Source organism: Cicer arietinum, chromosome 3, assembly GCF_000331145.2.
Source record: "Cicer arietinum cultivar CDC Frontier isolate Library 1 chromosome 3, Cicar.CDCFrontier_v2.0, whole genome shotgun sequence".
Taxonomy (NCBI): domain Eukaryota; kingdom Viridiplantae; phylum Streptophyta; class Magnoliopsida; order Fabales; family Fabaceae; genus Cicer; species Cicer arietinum.
Genome location: NC_021162.2, coordinates 72,811,768 through 72,828,301, shown reverse-complemented (window position 1 = coordinate 72,828,301; position 16,534 = coordinate 72,811,768). Strand labels below are relative to the sequence as shown.

Below are 16,534 nucleotides of genomic sequence, written 5' to 3'. Positions count from 1 at the left end.
ACTACCAATAATGAGGGTCACCTAAATGATAAACCAGGCCTGGATCTGAGCCCATTTTTACAACGGGCCTCTCTTGAAAGAAAGAAAAAAGGGTTTAATGTGAAGACGGAAAAGAAAAGGAGGGGTTTTAATTTTGACTTTGGTCAATTTCATGGTTGAACTTGAAAAAAGATGACCAATAGAAATAGAATACAAGAAAAATGGCGTGCTTCCATTGATGAAGTTCAAATACCAATTGCGTGGAATAGCAAAAGTACGTCTAAAATGACCGAAGCTTCGATCATATCATCCACGAAGAAACCGATTTCAACGACGCAATCAAACGTTCCTCCGCCGCCAAATCATTCTCCGATTGACTAAAGCTTCTCGGGTCCCATATTCTCCGCTTCATCAGTAGGTATGCAACTCTCTTCCATCTTTTCTATTAACCAACCTGCACAATTACTAGACTCTTATTGTGTGTTTCAGAGTTAGATTTTGGAAGTTAAGGGATAAGAAGAGTACTTTTCATTTTTAAATTGAAGAAACATTAAAATATTATATAACCATTTATAATAATGTTATTCTTTCAATCTTTTTAAAATTTTAAATATATGACAAAATATATACTTAGTATTTTGAAATCTTCTCCTCTAAACTTCTCTAAAACCCAATTATGTGACAAACTTTTGATATCATGTAATTTTATCTGATTTTTTTTACTTTTTAATTTTTGTCAATTATTTGATTAAATTTCATGTGAAACCATCAATATCCTTATTCGAATTTGATTTATTAAAAGTGATGGTCTTTTATTACTTAAGTCAGGTCATACTAGACTTTGAAATGTCTGAATTAGATTTATGATTAATTTTTTCAGTATGAGTTTAACTTACATCCTATCATAGATTTTTATTTTTTATTAATTATTTTTTTTCCGATTTGGTCTAACTTGAAAGCCTATTTCACATTAAAGCATTAAAATAATATATTTTACATTTTTTAAATAAGTTAAATTATGCCTTTATATATAAAAGGAAAACTAATAAAATAATAAACATAAATAAAACTAATAAAATTATAACTAACAAGTATGCAACAACCTTACGTCAGGTCATACTAGACTTTGAAAGGTCTGAATTAGATTTATGATTAATTTTTCAGTATGAGTTTAGCTTACATCCTATCATAGATTTTTATTTTTTATTAATTATTTTTTTTTCCGATTTGGTCTAAACTGAAAGCCTATTTCACATTAAAGCATTAAAATAATATATTTTACATTTTTTAAAAAAGCTAAATTATACCTTTATATATAAAAGGAAAACTAATAAAATAATAAACATAAATAAAATTAATAAAATTATAATCAAATCTAATAAAATTATAACTAACAAGTATGCTGCAACCTTCCAAAAAAATAAAGAAACAAAATGAACTCATAATTAGCAAATTAAAAATAACAAATATTAATAAATAATAAATTTTTTTATAAGCCTGAATCTGATATATTTAAATTAACAGACTTTAAATAAAATATGAACTTAATCTTTTTATTAAACATGTCAGGTCAGACTATACAACAAATAAATCAGGTCATAGACACGACGGTCTAGCCTATTCCACCCCTACTTATATGTACCTAAAGTCACACCCCACCATAATTATAATCTACTACTCTTTTATTCATTTTCTTTATTTCTTTACCGTTTGAATCAACATATTAAGCAACAACAAAAATTAAATACAAATTTATGTATTTTTAAGTATTATTAAAAAGAATGACATTAATGACCATTTTATCAAGGTCATCTAAGATATTTTGAAAAGTTTGTTCAATTTAAAAAATTGAATCTCTTATAAAAAGAAAATATTATTTTAATAATTAAAAATAATAATAAGATAAATTATAAATTATTTAGTTTCTAATTTTTGTTGTTGTTAACTTTTAGTCTTTATTTTAATTTTTTTTTGTAAAAAAATAATATATTTAGTCCCTAAAAAATGTCTCTATAAAATTAAAATAGAGATTATAAGTAAAAAAATTTTAAGGACTAAATATGAAAGATCATAATTTTATAAGAATTACAAATATATTTAACAAAAAAAAGTTCACTTTTTATTTATTAAGATTATAAAAATTAAAAAAAAATTAGACCTCTCATTACAATTTACCACATTTAGTAAACATCATATTTAATACATGCTATATTTTCTTTGTACTAGCATAAAGAAAAAGAAGCATGTCTAATTAAATACGCTTTTTCTAAAACAACTAAAATTTTGGGATGATAAGAAAAATAATTAAAAGATCAAATACTAGAGACAGAGGGAACGGAGTGTGTTTTCACCGTGTCACGAATGTGTAACAAATTTAACTATTGAGTGTAATCTATAATCGTAAGTATATAGGGAAAATTGACTTGTGATAGTAATGCGTATATAAATATTAATTTTGAATAGAATTAGAATAAAATATAAAGTGATACTTATTTTAGGACATTTTTATTTTATAAATTTATTAATGTGATACTCAAAGAGAAAAATGGAGTATCAGAATTTGTCTTAAAGAGGAATATCATCAACCGAGGAGACTCCCTCCAACTTTGGTTACAAGCAAATAACAAAAAGCATACTTTTAATTAAGTATAATTAATTTTTTATTTTAATAAAAAATTACATGGGTAAGGTTTTTTTTTTTAAGGTATTTAATGAAGATGATGTTGGTTTTGCTCTTAGATGTTTACATTGGGTTTTGCTCTTAAAATGCTAACATAATTAAGATATTTTAACAATCACTGATGTATTTATATTTTTTTATTTTGATTAAAAAAAAAACAGTATGTAAAAAATAATGTCCTCTTCATGTCAACTTATTCCACGAGAATAAAAAACTTATTACAAATAGATATTTTAATTAAAAGGTGTTTTTGAAATAACATCAAGTAAATAAAATGATTTACATATTTAAGACAATTACATATATGACTTATTTTTCATACTACTTCAAATAGATCGTGCACAAAAAAAAATCTATATAACTTCGTGCGAGTGAATAGATAAATTAGTTTTTAAATTATGAATGTTGATCATATTAATTGTTAAAAATTTTAAATTGATAAATAGATATTGTAAAATATCAATTAAAATAGTTCATTGATAAATTTTTGCTTTTAAATATTTTGATGTAATGATTATGTGATTTGTCAACATTTATTATATATCAATGCTATCTTCTTGAAAATAAATTATCAATTAAATTGTATTATTTCAAAGACAAATTTTTAAGTAATTATAATTATGTATAAATTAATTATTAATAAATTAATTTATAAAATATTTAAATTTTATAGAAAAATTAATTAATATTGTAACAACATTATGTGAGATCAATATAAATAAATTTATATTTAATTATCATGTCACATCATAAACAATAACAATAAATATAAATATAAAATATTTTAATTAACATTTTATAATTTTAAACATCTATTTATCAATTTACAAAATTTAATAATGAATTTAATAAATCAATTTACTTATTTATTCACATTCACGCACATTCTGAAGTAAACTATGACCAGTGCATTGTGAAGCGTCAAGTATCCTCCGTTACGGGGTCGGCAATGTATATTAAGGTGAATTGGTCGTTAAATAACACATCCTCCTCTTCCAAATCCAAAAGGTCTACATAACCACATGCTTGGAAACTAGTTAGTTCATAATCATGGTGGCGTCACACAAACACCACACGCTATCAAGCAACAAAAATAGAAGAAAAAAAATGTTTACATCAATAGTCACTTTCTATGTTCAAGTGGTATAACACTATTTTTGGTGAAGACTTGTAAGATGCATCCAAAAATTAATATATTTGTTACATCAATATTAATATTAAATGATATATTTTTATATATCAAAATTCTTAATTTAATAAATATTATATAGTGCATATGTAAATAAATTAAAAAAAACTTATAATATCCACACACACTATTTTTAATGGCAGGTAGAACTTGTCTTTTTCGTTATATATTATGAAATTCATTCATGCAATGATAATTAAAAAAAGAAAACTGGTTTGAGTGACGGCCGTTGACTGGTCAGTTTGGTGTAGCGCCAAATGGATTCATGTGGAGTTCTCACTTCCTTCCACATTGACTTTTAATTGTGTAGTATCAAAATATCCATAACTGTATTTATTTTACTTTGTTTTAAAAAAGCTCCAATGATTCGTATTATAGTTTTCATATGTAACATTGTAAAAAATAAAAATAATTTCTAGAAAGATACCCGTGAAACTTATAGACTATAGTGATATATTGTTGAAAAATAGATAAGTAGAAAAATTTAAATAATAATTAAAGCAAAAGAAATTACACTCAAATTTTTAAAAACTATGATTCTTATATAATGACAATCAAATAATAATATTATGTAAAAATTATTATAATTTATCTCAAACTTTAATTATATGACTTCAGTACACTTATATTCTTTAAATTAAATATTTTAAGTACATATCATAATATTAAAATCATATGTATAATATTAAGTCACACTTACTTTACAATTATATGTAGAATTATTTTAAAATTTTCAATTTTCAATTAAACTTAAAACTATACACAAATAATAAATTTACAGATATTAAAATTAAATTTTATTATACTTTTATAGACTAAATATATTTAAGCCTTATAAAATTTTGAGTTTAGTAGGAGCACCTAAACTTTTATAATCTGTTGAAAAAAAGGAAAGGAGCTTTTACTTGTTGATCCCACTACTTGTTGAAGTTTCTTCCTATTATTTTTTGTTTTATACTTACTTGAATTTTGCGGGGCCAACACTTAAACGTAATAAAGGGGAAAAGGCCAAAACAGGAAAGATCGTAAAACACTTCTCGAACACGTTTTTACATTTTCTCATTTTTTTTTGATAGTTTTTATCAAACAACTGTATAATCATTTTTATTTTACTTTTTTACCATTTTTTTTTCCTTTTCCTCTCACCTTTTTTTCTTTCCAAAACAAAACAAAGCCCGGTGATTGATCCTACACATGATTTTTTTTTTTCCATAATGTTACACATAGTTATCAGTTTATATATAGATATATATACCATGGACATGGAATGTTATAAAAAAATCAGCACGCTTTTTAGTAGGTGTAAGTGGAATGTTTCCACATGTAATGTTTCCATGTACATTCATGAGGATGTAATTTTTCTTTTTATACTTTAAAGTTTTGTTGGGTAGAATATCGTACATGTATTAATATATTATTTTTATATTAAATCATTTTAAATGTTTAAATTATTGATAAAAAATTAAATAATATTAATAATTAAAAATGATTATATAAATTTATAAAATCAATTAAATAAACAATTCATTAATATAAAATAATTAATTAATATAATTAATAAATCAACTTAATTAACTAACAAACTGCAATATATAATATTAAATAATATTTAAATTCTAAATTAATTTTGTTTTCAGAACTGATATCCAACAACATTTCAAACTATCAAAGACTTTACCAAACCTTTTTACCATTTTGTTTTTGCAAAACTGAACCATTTAAACTATCTTTATATATATATATTTAAACCAATGAAACGGTGCTTTTGTTTCTTCTTACCTCATGCGGTTTGACCCTTTCCTTTTAACAAAAAAAAAATAAATAGAATTAATTAATATACCCATTTTTCCACTAAAAATATATATACCCATTTAATTAATACGATACAGCTTATAGACAGATTACCCACGGCTGCCATCGAATTCGACGAATTGGAGGACACATGAAAAGAATATATAAAATTAATTAATTACTTACTAATTAATGGCTCAAAATAATCCCCACTTTTTTCCTGCTAAAAAGATATATAATAATAACCAAAAAAGTTGAATAAATGCAAATAACGGTTCGTTTAATAATAATCTAATAATTTAGATTCAGTAAAGTCACGTTACTATTTCTGTTCCTGCGATTCTCATTTCTTGTTCTATTCTCTTCTTCTTCTTCTTCTTCTTCTTTCCACCATACAAAGTAGAAGAGAAATTAGAAGAAGAACAATGGAGGGTTCAGCACTATGGCAAGGTTCGGTTCTTGCTGGAATACTCTTTTGGCTTTTCTCATCTTCATACCTCAATCTCACTCTAAAGCTTAGATCTTTCCTTCAACCTTTCGTTACTCACTATGTTGAAACCGGAACCCCAATTCTCCTTCAGATCCAGGTAACAAAAAAAAAAAAAAAAGAACCACAGATTTTGATTCTCTTAAATTTCTTAGCTTTTCAATGTTTTTGTTGTGAATGTTGATTTTATTTGATTTTTTTGTTGATGCAGAGTTACAGGGCTGGATTTCTTGATGCTCTTTTCTCTGGGTTGTCTTGTGTTGTTTCTGTGCCCTTTTACACTGCTTTTCTCCCTTTGCTTTTCTGGGTACGTATGCGTTTATGATATCAGATAAAATTTTGCTTATTTACAAAAAAAAAAAAAGATAAATTTTTGTTTAAAAAACTGTAATTTATTGGATTTTTGGGTTCTGTGTAGAGTGGCCATGGCCAATTGGCTAGGCAAATGACGTTGTTGATGGCGTTTTGTGATTATATAGGGAACTGCATAAAGGTATGTATCATGTACTATGTGTTTATATATTCATTTAAATTAAAATTGGATTTAGCCCTTTTGTATAGTTACATCATTACATGTTGTGTTTTAATGTTTGTATACTTATGGTGTTTGTTTATTTGTCACACTATAGGATGTGGTTTCAGCACCAAGACCAGCTTCTCCACCTGTGAGGAGAGTGACTGCTACAAAAGACGAGGAAGAGAATGCTTTAGAATATGGACTTCCTTCTTCTCACACACTCAACACAGTTTGCTTATCTGGGTATTTTTTTTGTTATTTGATTTTTTTCTTTAAGTCATCATGCTTGGTGTGTGACTAAGGGTTTGTTTGGGAGTTAGGAGCGAAGGGGAGTGAATGGATCTCCTCCACTTCATTTTTTGAGTTCTCCCATATAGGAGGGTTTTAGTTTTATGGAGAAAAAATAAACCCCCTATATGAGAATGAGGGCTATCATCCCTTCATCCTTCCTTGCCCCTAAATCCCTTGTTCCATTTCTCTCGTAACTCCCAAACAAAGCCTACGAGTCAGATTGGGTAAACTTCCCAGATAAATCTAATCACAGCCCAATGTATAAGTCGAAATTGGCTTCTGCGTTATACTTTTTTGAAAAGTTATCTTATTTAACTTCATAGACATCTATGAGTTCATAAAACTTTTCCGGAAGTGAAGAACTGCAAATTTATTTCAATTGAAAAGCTTCCATGGACCTATGCCTAGGAATATTGTTTTGTTAGAGTTTAGAGTGAGGGAGTTGTGTCTTGTGCTGTGTTCTTAAGGCTGCTTGCTTGTGGTGGATTGGCCATTGAGATGTTAGTTATGCACTGTGACCAAAGAATTGAGAAGGGTGGCATGCATGCCTTACAATTCAAGTCGCATGTTTAACTTCATCTTTCTTTACCTATTTTCTTGGCCAACTATGGAGAATAGAAAATAACCAAATAAGTAAAAACATGGTAATATATTTGCAATCATATATTTCATCTTTCTTCTATTGGCACCTTAAAATGATTAGAATTACAGTTTTTTTAAGTCAGATTATCTAATGAGAAAGATGAAACACTTGCTTTCAATTCTGTGTTTGTCATTAATGGATGTTTTCCGTTGGAATGGGTGTTTATCAGCTACCTTTTGCACTATGTCCTGACTCATACTCAAATTCAAGGTGCCTATATTAATTATTTTGGAGTTTCCCTTGCTTGTTTGTTCGTGGCTCTCGTTGGTTTGGGTAGGTTTTTTTATTATTTCTAATCTATTAGTGAGTTCCAATTTTTTGGCCTATTGTACAGCAGAACAATTAAAACTGTTTGTTATTTTTTGTAGGAAGAATTTATCTTGGTATGCATAGTTTGATTGATGTTGCTGCTGGCCTTTTTCTTGGACTCGGAATCCTTGGATTGTGGCTTACAGTTCATGAATACATTGACAGTTTTGTGGTCTCGGGACAAAATGGTATTCTTCTAATTCAGCATCTTTTCTATACAAAATTACTTCGTATTTTTTGAAAGTTTTTTCTTCTTGATAAGTTTTTTTCCTTGTATCCTAGCTTATCTTAATCTGTTTTTGTTGCAGTTACAACCTTTTGGGCTGCTTTGAGCTTCATTCTGCTTTTTGCTTATCCAACTCCTGAACTTCCAACTCCAAGTTTTGAGTTTCACACTGCTTTCAATGGAGTTGCATTGGGAATTGTAAGTAGTTTCTTATCCTTTAATGTGACCTACATGTACTTCATCTTTCTTCTTTTATTATGAATGAATATACTCTATTTTATATAATCTCTTCTTCGTTCATCTAAGACTACTTTAATGAATTATAATTGACTAGCTATAGACCACTTTAAGTGCATGGTTATTCACTTCTGAAAGAGCCAAAAGTGATTCTGAAATCTTAAAATTGATTTTCGTATATTTGAGATTTTTTTGTTATAATTGGTTTTGTCTCCAAAATTGATTTTGAAGTTAGGATTTGTAGTTTTTGCCTGCAAACACGATGTTTACACTCAAACATATTGTTCAACTCACTTTTAAGTGAATCTTATGCAAACATAAATCATTTTACCTCCAACTCACTTTTAAATAAAATCAATTTAATCAAAATAAATTTTCACTAAAATAAAACCGAACACACGAATTGGCGGCTGCACATCAGACTTTAAATTCTGAATGTTTCTGGGGTAGGACACCGGAGAAGTTTTGTGCAAGAGATACAGACTACAGAGTTTGATCGATTGTTGCAACTAACATTTTCCCTCTTCCTACCAAACTAACGAATAATATTCATAAAAATAAAAATGGTAAGAAGTGGACTTAATTTCATTCAATCACTCGCCGTCTGAATTATGGAACTAACATGTGATGGAGGTGCATCCACCTGAATTAGTCTCGGGTTGTTTGGCAAATAACACCCAATCACTGAAAATGGCTTATGTGACGTCAATCACTGGTCTTGAATAGTAGTATCTTATGTAAACCATTCAGATTTTGTGGAAATCAAAGTTAAATATACATTATTTATTAATTAATAATTTATTACTGCGATACAGAAACAACTTTTTAAACATGATAGTGTCTTTGTATTTTGTCCAGGGTTTGGCAGATTCTTGATCACCCCAAATATTAAGCATAGGCAAATTTATATTTATGTTTAAGACGACGGAACATCCAATCTTATTTATTTCCTTAACATTTTTTTAAGTCGCAAATTAGATTAATATTTAGGACCGCAAAACATTCAATTTTATAAATTTCCTTAACATTTTTGTAACTCATACCGGTATGTATTAATCTAAGTGCTCATGTTCTTCAGGTGACTGGGGTACAACAAACATACCATCAATTTCACCATGACAATGTTCATCGTTTGTTCACTTCAGAAATGACAATACCCGAATTCATGGGAAGAATGCTCTTGGGAATACCTACGATTCTAATTGTAAAATTCTGCAGCAAGACTCTTGCGAAATGGACTATTCCTGTGGTTGCAAACACTTTGGGCATCCCAATAAAATCAACAAGCTATCTCCCCACAGTGAATGGAGCTATGACAGGAGAAAAATCAAAGGCTTTTGATGTTGATACTGGAATTAGATTTCTTCAATATGCAGGTCTTGCATGGTCTGTAGTTGACCTAGTGCCATCTCTTTTTTCATACATGAACCTTTGACGTTCAGATATACATATATTTTAGCAAAATTTTGTACAGCAGGGTCATCATATTGTATCATGTAAGAACCATAGATCATTTACTCCTCAGTGAGAAATTAGTGAAGGGTCATATTGCTTTATCAGTAGGTTTAACATAATATAATCGAGAAAAAAAATTTGCTTCCACAATTGGCATTCGATTAGCCTTTGATTTTTAATTTGAAGTTTTGTATTCTTTATCAAATGATATTTCCAATACAACCAAGATCGATACATTTGTTTCAAGGTGTATTATCATGTCTAATGTATGCAAATATCATACATTAGCAACTAAAGATGAGCCAACAAAAGATAGAATAGCATGTAGCGATTAACAATGACTAACTTTAGATAAGGCCTGATAATTAAATTGAACATAACATCAAATCGAATCACTATTATCATGCAACTTTTACTAAAAATTGAGAGAACATCAAATGCATCCACGAGTTAATTGATCCAGTCATAGTACCTAAAACATGAAAATTATAAAAGAAAATAAAAATGACAGGGAAAACATACAAAAAATATCCACATTTTGCTGGAATAATACATCCTCGTATAGGCATTATCTTGACGACTTCTCCAAACAGGGTGTCCAGCAAATTCTTGAGTGTAACAGATGGGTTGAATATAACCTGCCTATCATACATCAAAGGAGCCTTTGGACAACCACAAAAGCATGGGAAGTGTATATGCCTACAGCAATCTCACCAATGAGGATGCACAACTATCTCAAATTAGACCGGAAATAGAGTAACCACGATATACCAGTATGACATTCAGCAGCAGCTAAATTACAGGAAGTAGTCAGGCGTTCTTCGAGTGACATCAGGTTCTCCTCTCCTTGGAGCAGGGTCAAACTGCGAGAAGTATTATAAATTTATGTGCAGACAATCCAAGGGATGGAACTAAACAATACTGTTACCAAAAAATGCATGCAAATTATGTTGGATGACAATGAAACAGACCTGGATAAATGTATGGCCCTTGCAATCATCAACTTCTAATATGGAAGCCATGTTCCCACATCGGTAACAGTAGTTAGGAGCACTAAAAATGGTAACCACCTTTTGTTCCTGTTTCAACAAAACAATGTACATGTCTAAAACTTTAACCCTATAATTCTAAAGAGGGCGAATGAAAAAGATCGTTCCATGAGAAGGAGAATTACATGAGCCCAGTTAAATCCATCCATAACTAGCTGGTGAGCTCTAGCAATCAATTTAAGGCTGTTCGTGTGATTGAATTGTTCAGATATGTCCTGAAAGAATGTGAATTGGAATTGAAATTATTCCTCATGCATAATAGATCTCTCGGTGCTTTAACAAAAATAAAATAAAATATTCAATCATGAACAGAGTTGAGAGATTAAAGCTATGGCTTACCTGGCCAAAGGTATATCCAGCACCTCGAGGAGAAATCCCCCAGCCACATCTGTCATCTGGGTCAGACCACAGTAGATCACACATGGGCCCTTCATGAGGAACCTCTTGAACACGGTCAAAGTTTCTTATGTTATCAAGGGTCTCAATTGAAGGCGAGAGTCCACCATGCAAGCAAAATATTTCTGATTCAACCTGGAAGGGAGTATATTAAATTAGAAGTCAATGATCAAGAGTTTGTAACAAAACTTAACAATATCTAATTTATTTATCATTTGAAACTGATGAAAGTTGTTCAATCAATCTTTATGATGTAAGATTGAATCAATCTTACATCATAAATTGAACTATAGTCATAACAGACACTCTTGTTTGGGAAACTGCTATGACCTTAATGATAGATTTGTCAGAAAATCATCATATCCAGAAATATAATATAATCCATAGTTTAAACAAACTACATTTCTGTTTGTTTAAATTTACCATTTTAGCCAGTATCAAAATCTAGTAATCTACTGCATGAAAATTAAATATTTTTTTCTTAATACTGAACAAAAAGAAATTGAGGCCAGTTTATCATTTGTAAATTAGGTACACATAAGTCATAAGACATGATATAGGGAGCAACATTGGCATTCTGATGGTATTAACTTCTTGAGGAAAAGGACATATGTCAGTGAAAAGATAGAAATCACATGTAAGAGAAGTGTATACACAAGTACTTTGAACAGCTTAAACAAAAGATAAATGTTGATAATTTCAATTATTGCAAACAGAGAATACAATTTATTCCAAAAATTTCCTCCATCTTCCAAATTAAATGAACAAACAGAAAACACTTTCAATAAAAAAAAAATCGATACAAAGGGGTTGAAAAGTACTAACCAATGCGGTCAATGGAAAAAAATCAAAGAGGTCTGTAAAGATCTTCCAAACATTAGCGCTCCCATACCTGCAAATAAAAGTAAAAAGCAACTACTATCATGAATGGTGAAAAAGAGAGCAAGAAATTAGATGGTTGATGTGCAAGAAGCCAAACCAATAAGCTAACATTAATATTATCAACTAAATCACAAATTCATAAAGCTGAGCCTAGCCAGGATGCAATCCTCAGCTCAAAAGCTAAATGTCTGTACATTAGTTATTCTTAACAACGTTCCTTTTGATAGGATAAATAATCATTTCAACTTAAAACTACATGAAGTGAGTGTCTAGGTGTGTTGTCCACAGTAAGTACCAGATCAAATCAAATATCCTTATTTATTTTGTTCTGTCACTACAAAATAAATAGTATTCCATATTATTTTATTTTTTTTGCGACAAAAATAGGGCAGATTTACATTTTATTTGCCTATGTTAGCTACAACACAGGACATTATATATTATATTAGTATGATATTTTATAACATACAACTTGATATCGTTACTAATACAACCAGATGTCATACCACATATTTTTCAATATTAAAAACTGAATAAATCTAAACCAAGAATCACAATTCAGTGGTGCATCCCAGAATTCAGTTCAGTACGTAAAATAACAAAAACTAGGGAATAAATAACACGAGTTAAAACTCTACAAGAGCATATTGCAGGGGAAAAGGGAAATGATTTCCCTATGGTTCACATTTAAAACGAAGTTTGTGAAACCAATAATACTACGAACAAACTTGTACATTAGTATTTAACAAAATGGACTTCAATTGGAAAAACTATGACATCATATGCCTACACATATTTCGCTACACAGAAACACTTCATGTTTTGTTCCATAGGATCTCCAAAGTAAGGTGTTCAAAACTCACTTTCTTAGGCATTCATCGTAAAACCCATATACTTGAGTAATCTGCATAAAAGAAAAATATAAAGAAATAATAAGCTCAACAAATAATAAAGACCCATACAAGTGTTCAAATCAAAGCCCACAATGTTTAGTAAATAACAATCCCAATAAATAAATAAACCTTAATACAATACTACTAAAAAGCATCCAAGAATAGCTAATTTTTAAGTCATTCAAGACTGAAAAGTTACTATATAAGTTCAGAAATAAATGCCATAAAGAACCTCAGGAGACACGAGCAAGTTAAAAATTTGAGTGAAGAGTGAAAATATGAACCTGACGGCTTTCATGGTTTCCTCTAAGAATAGTAATTCGCTGAGGATACCGCACTTTCAGTGCAACGAGGAGCTGGATAGAATAACTAATTAGTATGTCTGGAAATATAACATGTTTAATCAAAGGAAAAACAAGAAACAAAATATATTAACAAAAATAAATCAATGTAGCTTTACCATCAGTCCACATCCCACCTCAAAAGGCACCAGAATAGATCTAAAACAATCATCGCATAACTGCTTCGTAATACCTAAGGAAATAGATCTAAAACTATCCCCTCACTGAATTGTGCCTGTTTTAAAATAATTTGAAGGCAGTTATCTGCCATTTAGGAACAGTTCCATTTTCAGTTTAATTCCCATAGCAAAAGGCTACTTAAATAAAGCTCACAGCTGACCCAAACTTCATCGACTACTACTTGAAAATAATTTTCCACTTGATCTTTGGTCTCCCTAGCACATGAATACCATAAAATGCACCTCCAAAGAGGTCTGGTGCAGAGAGAGTAATAAAAAGCAAATTTTCTAAAAAATGACTGTTGAAAAGTGAAAGAAAAAATCAAACAAGTTTATCTTGGTTGAACTTACTGTTACAGTCTCAACTGAATAATAACCCCGGTCCACATAATCACCCATAAACAAGTAGTTGGTATCTGGACACTGTAAACAAAACAAACATACTTAGATTTAATATCTAAATGATCAATAAATATATCATCCAATAATAGTCTTATCATGTTACTTATTAAAAATAAAAACAGAATATTGGGCTCATAGTGAAGTCAATTAGGTAGTTCCTGCATTACTACTCTATACCTCTTATCAGAGCCTCTGATGAACTTTCAGTCTAAGCTTTTTCTTTGACAGGTTTCAAGTAGTTAGTTATTAGTTATGATAATACATTCCCCAACTAAAACAAAAGATTGATTACAAAAATGAATTCACAGTCCGAAAATATACCTTCCCTCCAATTCGAAATAGTTCAGCAAGATCATGAAATTGTCCATGAATATCGCCGCAAATTGTCACCGGGCTTTTGACAGGCTGTAGTACAGAAGATACCAAAAGAAATATAATTATTAATGTTTCTTTCACTATGATGAGAAACAAACAATTAAAAGGTGCATTGAAATGCTGTAATGTAATTGGTATGGACAAATAGCTATATTGCACAAGGCCACAGGCCAGTTAAGTATTTCAAGAAAGAAAGATTAAAGGAACTACATCCTTCTTTCACAAAATAGGCCTTAAAAGCAATTATATTAGTCTAATAAACCCAATGTGTAGAAAAATAAAACCAAAAAAGATAAAGTTTAAAACCAGCTAAATTCTGACTCAATAAAGGCATACTTTCAGGTAATGCAAGCGGCAGTCAAGCAGTAGTGATGCAAGTGAGATCAATATCTCCAGAAACAGAAAAAGTCCTTAATTGAACTATAAGGCAGGAAGAAAGGGTTCTACCTGGACATTGCTTTCGTCCATTAAAATCTCCTTAGCCTTCTCACATAATTCTTTGACCTAAAGTTGGAACAGAAGACAAATTCATTAGTTTATTTTTATGTATTTTTTCCCCAGTGTGATAATAACACACGGAGTAAAATATATTTGGCATAGCTCCTTAATAAAAGACATAACTGTTCAAAACAAACAATACAAAGACAGTCAATATAAATGATATTTCTAAGGTGGATAAATACTGAAAGAAAAATAAATTCCCCCAAGACACATCACTCATATAGAAATGACATCCAGATATTTTTATTTTTTCCCATCTCAATAAATTGAAAGTAAAAAAGTTTCACTACTAGACCTCTTGTATAGAAAGAAAAAGAAAGACAAACAATGGAACCACTGAAATATCACCAAGAATGCATTAAGCTCCAACACATTTCCTTTTTAATCTGATGAATCTTCAGTCACATCCAATCAACCACAGTGCTAAGCTTCAACAAAACCCACAGAAAACCAACATCTGATCCACTACGATGCCAACAAAGCCATGACTTTCCCTATGTAACCCCATCGCCATCACCATATTACTACATTCAACATGAAATTACCAAATTTCTTACGGCACTAGCAACAATTCAAGATAAATCCGTATTCAAGAATCATAAAGTTTCAATTTCCAAAACAGGAAAAACTACATCTTCAGAATCAAATCTCCAAATGCGTTACATAACAAACCATATTCTCCTAACAAACCCCTAAAAACATACCAGATAAGGAAAAGCCAAATTTCAGAGCTGAAAATCATTTTCAGCGAAATTTTAGGTCTAAATTACCAAAAAAACGAAAAACAAACGCATCTTAGACTCCAAATCGAGAAATCAACCGTGGTTTCACAGATTATTCACTTGAAACACTCGTATTGGATGCGACAGAGGGCGAAGAGGTAAAAAATCAGAGAAATCGACATTTTTGTGGCGAATTTGGTGAGGAGAGAAGCAGATCGTAAGAGATGAGGGAAATTGAAAGAAACCTGTTGTTCGGAGAGTGGCTTGCACTGCATGAGCTGTGAGATCTGCTCATCGAGATCGTGAGTCGACTCGGTTAGCATTGAATTAGCACCCATTGTATGGTGAATCGGAAGAAATGGGAAAGAAAAGAGGGAAATTAGGGAAAGTTTAAGTAACCCTAAGATTTGAAGATTTTTTGTTTGGAGCGTCCTTTCTCGCTCGGAGTGAGGACGAAAGAGAAAATCGAAAATGGAGAAGGCGCGTGAAATAAACAAGCTAATGCTTCATTTGCACGCTCCACGATAATCGCTCTTTTTTTTTCTTCTTTTCTTTCACTTTTCTTTTTTGAATTTCTTTAGGCTTGTTTGGTTGGAAGAAAAAGAATAAATTATTATACTAAATTTCAGATATTTGATTCAATTATTTTGATTCAATTATTAACTATAATAACATTTAGCATTCGAAATTTTTGAAATAACATTTAGATCTAAAAATTGTTACGCTTTAGATGATGTGTAATTAGATTATATGATGACAACATAATAATTCAGCGTATTTAACCTCTATTTATTATTTATGTATGAATTAAAACACAGAGGTTAATATACAAAAATAAAATAAATCACTTAGGGTAATAAATTTTGGAGATAGTTTGAAACTTACATAAACTATCATATCAATTGTTTATTATATACATGTAATGAGTAAGATGCAAAATTAATAAGATGGATAAAATGTTTAATTGTAGTTTTGATTCCTCTATGTTAG

At 29.8% G+C, this 16,534-nt stretch overlaps 2 protein-coding genes across 3 annotated transcripts; one reads left to right on the top strand and one right to left on the bottom strand.

The window, feature by feature from the left end:
- Positions 1-257: 257 nt before the first annotated feature.
- Positions 258-9,905, top strand: LOC101491960 (lipid phosphate phosphatase delta). 2 transcript variants are annotated; one of them, XM_004494248.4, is made up of 9 exons: positions 258-397; positions 6,040-6,226; positions 6,338-6,433; positions 6,545-6,619; positions 6,756-6,886; positions 7,747-7,850; positions 7,946-8,074; positions 8,195-8,310; positions 9,428-9,905. In XM_004494248.4, exons 2-9 carry the CDS (start codon positions 6,065-6,067, stop codon positions 9,782-9,784), a joined length of 1,170 nt encoding a protein of 389 aa, XP_004494305.1. In that variant the 5' UTR covers positions 258-397; positions 6,040-6,064; the 3' UTR covers positions 9,785-9,905. The 2 variants fall into 2 exon arrangements, with proteins under 2 accessions (XP_004494305.1, XP_073221699.1); XM_073365598.1 differs by lacking the exon at positions 258-397 and having other exon boundaries at positions 5,930-6,226.
- A 276-nt stretch (positions 9,906-10,181) lies between these two features.
- LOC101491650 (serine/threonine-protein phosphatase PP2A catalytic subunit) lies at positions 10,182-16,102 on the bottom strand. Its single transcript, XM_004494247.4, has 11 exons — positions 15,790-16,102; positions 14,769-14,825; positions 14,268-14,351; positions 13,896-13,967; positions 13,309-13,380; positions 12,995-13,035; positions 12,075-12,141; positions 11,193-11,384; positions 10,979-11,068; positions 10,776-10,883; positions 10,182-10,667 (listed from the first exon to the last, which is right to left on the bottom strand). The coding sequence occupies exons 1-11, from the start codon at positions 15,880-15,882 to the stop codon at positions 10,602-10,604; spliced, it is 942 nt and encodes a 313-aa protein (XP_004494304.1). The 5' UTR covers positions 15,883-16,102; the 3' UTR covers positions 10,182-10,601.
- Between the last annotated feature and the right edge of the window lie 432 nt (positions 16,103-16,534).